This window comes from Cupressus sempervirens, chromosome 2, assembly GCF_028749045.1.
Source record: "Cupressus sempervirens isolate cs-2001-9-10 chromosome 2, ASM2874904v1, whole genome shotgun sequence".
NCBI classification, from domain to species: domain Eukaryota; kingdom Viridiplantae; phylum Streptophyta; class Pinopsida; order Cupressales; family Cupressaceae; genus Cupressus; species Cupressus sempervirens.
This window is the reverse complement of record NC_143119.1, coordinates 370,686,410-370,689,511: the sequence shown is the minus strand read 5'-3', so window position 1 is coordinate 370,689,511 and position 3,102 is coordinate 370,686,410. Positions and strand designations below refer to the sequence as shown.

At 39.9% G+C, this 3,102-nt stretch overlaps 1 protein-coding gene across 1 annotated transcript; it reads left to right on the top strand.

Moving 5' to 3' along the window:
- The first annotated feature begins 394 nt into the window (after window positions 1–394).
- Window positions 395–1,705, top strand: LOC149572677 (pectinesterase inhibitor 3-like). The gene has a single exon (XM_089813764.1). It carries the CDS (start codon window positions 674–676, stop codon window positions 1,544–1,546), a length of 873 nt encoding a protein of 290 aa, XP_089669890.1. The 5' UTR covers window positions 395–673; the 3' UTR covers window positions 1,547–1,705.
- Window positions 1,706–3,102: the final 1,397 nt, after the last annotated feature.

Below are 3,102 nucleotides of genomic sequence, written 5' to 3'. Positions count from 1 at the left end.
GGCCAAAATCAGGCTTTGATACCAATTGTAAGGCCCATTTGCCGTTGCACCAAAAGCCATGACTGTTAGTGAACATGGAACACCACATAATTAACCACCTGTGGGGCAAGGGAGCGCGTCGCATCACCCAACAAAATGCAATAATTTCATTTTTCGGAAAGGACCGGGGTTTATAGTTTTGAAGACTACAAAGCATAGATATAGAGACATTTGCAAGCTATCCGTTTAAGGACGATATAAATAGTTTAAAAATATAGTTTGGAAAGAGATATTCCTATTTAGAGAAGATTCATATAGCTTTTAAAAGCGCATAATTAGAAAATATGTAAATATATCTAGATTTGAAACACGCGTATGGCATACATAAACGTACGCGTAACGTATCGTGTAAATGGCGAGCATCATAACACGGAGTTCGCGGCGTCACCAAATACCTTATCCAGCTGTTAAACACAAACTCGAATCTCGCATGAACACCAAAAGTCAAGTCATTCCCCTGTTAAGACACAGTGCTCATCTCTTTAATCCGGAAAGCGACCCAAAGCAAAAGGGGTGAAGAATTTCTTGGGTCACAGAGTTCGCATGCCCCGAATTCAAAGAAATCTGGATTCCAAAAGTGTTAGAGTCCGTTAAATTTGCTCAGGAGAGCTGGTTCCAGGTATTTTAACGAGACATGGACGGTCCAAAGGGGGATTGGGATGATGAAGGGCGGCAAAGGAACACAAGGCCGAGGGGAAGAGGCGTGCTCGTAGCCATCATAACCCTACTTCTTATTGCGGGCCTCATAGCAGTCGTGGTGGTTGTAATTCACAAGAACAACGACGATAAGGAAGGCATTCCAGGGCAGATAGGCACTTTACCTCCCCCCGTTATTTGGTCTCCTCCTGTAAATCCATCTCCATATATTCCATCGCCCACAACTTCCCCCTCCGTTCCGCCTCCAACAAACACCCCGTCAGTTCCACCGCCGCCAACAAACACCCCGCTGCTTCCACCGCCGCCGCCAAACACTCCCTCCGTTCCACCGCCGGCAAACACGCCGCCGGTAAACTCGCCGCCGGTCACATCGTCCACCATCGTGAGTGCATGTGAGGGATCGTTATACAGAAATGTGTGTATATCGTCCCTATCATCATACCCAGGCGCGTCGAACGCAAATCTGTCCCAGTTAGCGGGTATCGCAGTGGAAATAAGCCTGGACGAGGCGAAGAAGGCGTACAAGTTTGTGGACGATCTGAGGACGCAGTCGACAAACGCGAGCAACCAGAATGCTCTCAAGGACTGCGCCGACCTTTTGAACGATACGGTGGATCAGTTAAACAGTTCGATGTTGACGTTGACGCATCTGAGTGCAGGGTCTTTCCAAAGCGAGATAGGAGATGTTCAGACGTGGGTAAGTGCGGCTTTAACTAATCCGTCCACCTGTGTAGAAGGCTTTCAGGAAGTGAATGCGGACATGGCTCCTGTAATTAAGGCCAAAACGGAAAACGTAACAGAGTACATGAGCAACGCTCTTGCTGTTATCAACAAGCTCTCGATCACATGATGATTTGGGTTGTTTCTCGCATGTTGGTCAGTTTTTCCAAACTTTTATTGTTCTGTGAATACCATTCGGGAGATGATGTCTGTTTTATAAATCTGTGATATGTTCAATTACGAGATTTCTCTTTTAACTGTAATAAAATCTTGCGCCCTTTTACTTGAAGACGGAGAAAAATTGTTCAATAAAATTTTGTATGCTTTTCTTTTTCTACAGACGTGTGTTTAACGTCTACGGTGTATATAATAATGGAGTTTGAATGTTTCAAATTTTGTTATCATCTACTAGACATCCATTATTAAGGCTTGTTTGAAAGAAATTGAGAGTTGCACGGAATATTTACTCCTTTTATGTCGGTGGTGGCTTCTGTACCCTACCTTATTTGAGCCATTTTCATTATGAACTCAAATTATAAATTATAATCCTAAAGACAAAGTTGGTGTAAAAGCATTATGAATGAGTTGAAAGAAATGTTGCCTTGCTTTTGATGGATTCTCATATCACTTTAATTTTTGCAAAGTGATTCGGAGTGGGTATAATAATGTAAGGAGGGCGAAATGACTAGTTGGCCGTTGATTGTTCATGCTGAAAGCGAAAGAGATGGATGCCTTCATCAAGAGATAGCAAAAGTAGAGTTCAGAAGAAAGAGACTAATAACGAGGTGCTTCATCAATAGGATATTAGTATTTGTTAGAAAACATTGAATATGGAAATCATGTTTTCCGTTTTTTTTACGAAATGAAAGTGGGCAGCACTTAAACATTTGCAATCATTTCAGTTTGGTAAAAAATAGTCATTTTCGACAATTTAAACATTTTTAGTTTAGGAGTTTCTTGTTAGTGTGACGTTTAAGTTAACCAATAGAAAGGTGATTTTCTTTTCTTACATTGATTTAGATTTATATAAATAAATAACAGAAAGGTGATTTTCTTTTCTTACATTGATTTAGATTTATATAAATAAATAACAAATAAGATATTATATTTATATTGTAATTATATCTAATTGAGTTTAGCAAAGTTTGTTGATGATCTTGATTAGATGGGACATTGAGTGTGAGGATCTCAATTATTGATGATTAGGAAGTTTTAATGGGAGGGGGAGAGGGACGGAGGGATGAAGGGAAAGAGACCCCTCAACCTTATGTTCTTTAAACCTTATACCAACAATCTCGATTCTTTAACCCTAAACCCTATATTATCAAGATTGTACCATAAACCTTATAGCAATATCCTCAATCCTAAACCTTATGAAACAAACCTGATATCCTACACCCTAATTCCAAATACCTATATCCTAAACCCTATACATCATATATCAGTGGGAGAATTTATTACCTAGAGATGAGAGGGAGAGAGAACAGGAGAGAGAAGATAACAAACTAAGAAGAGATGGGGGATCAACTAGACATGGATGTAGTGAGGGAAATAAAGAAGGAGAGAGAGGTTGTAATGCCCCACTAGAAAACCCAAGAGAAAATAAACTAAAACATGCTATTATGTTTAGAAAATATTTTTGTATATAGTTTGTACAACAAGAATGACAACAATATGGAATCAATA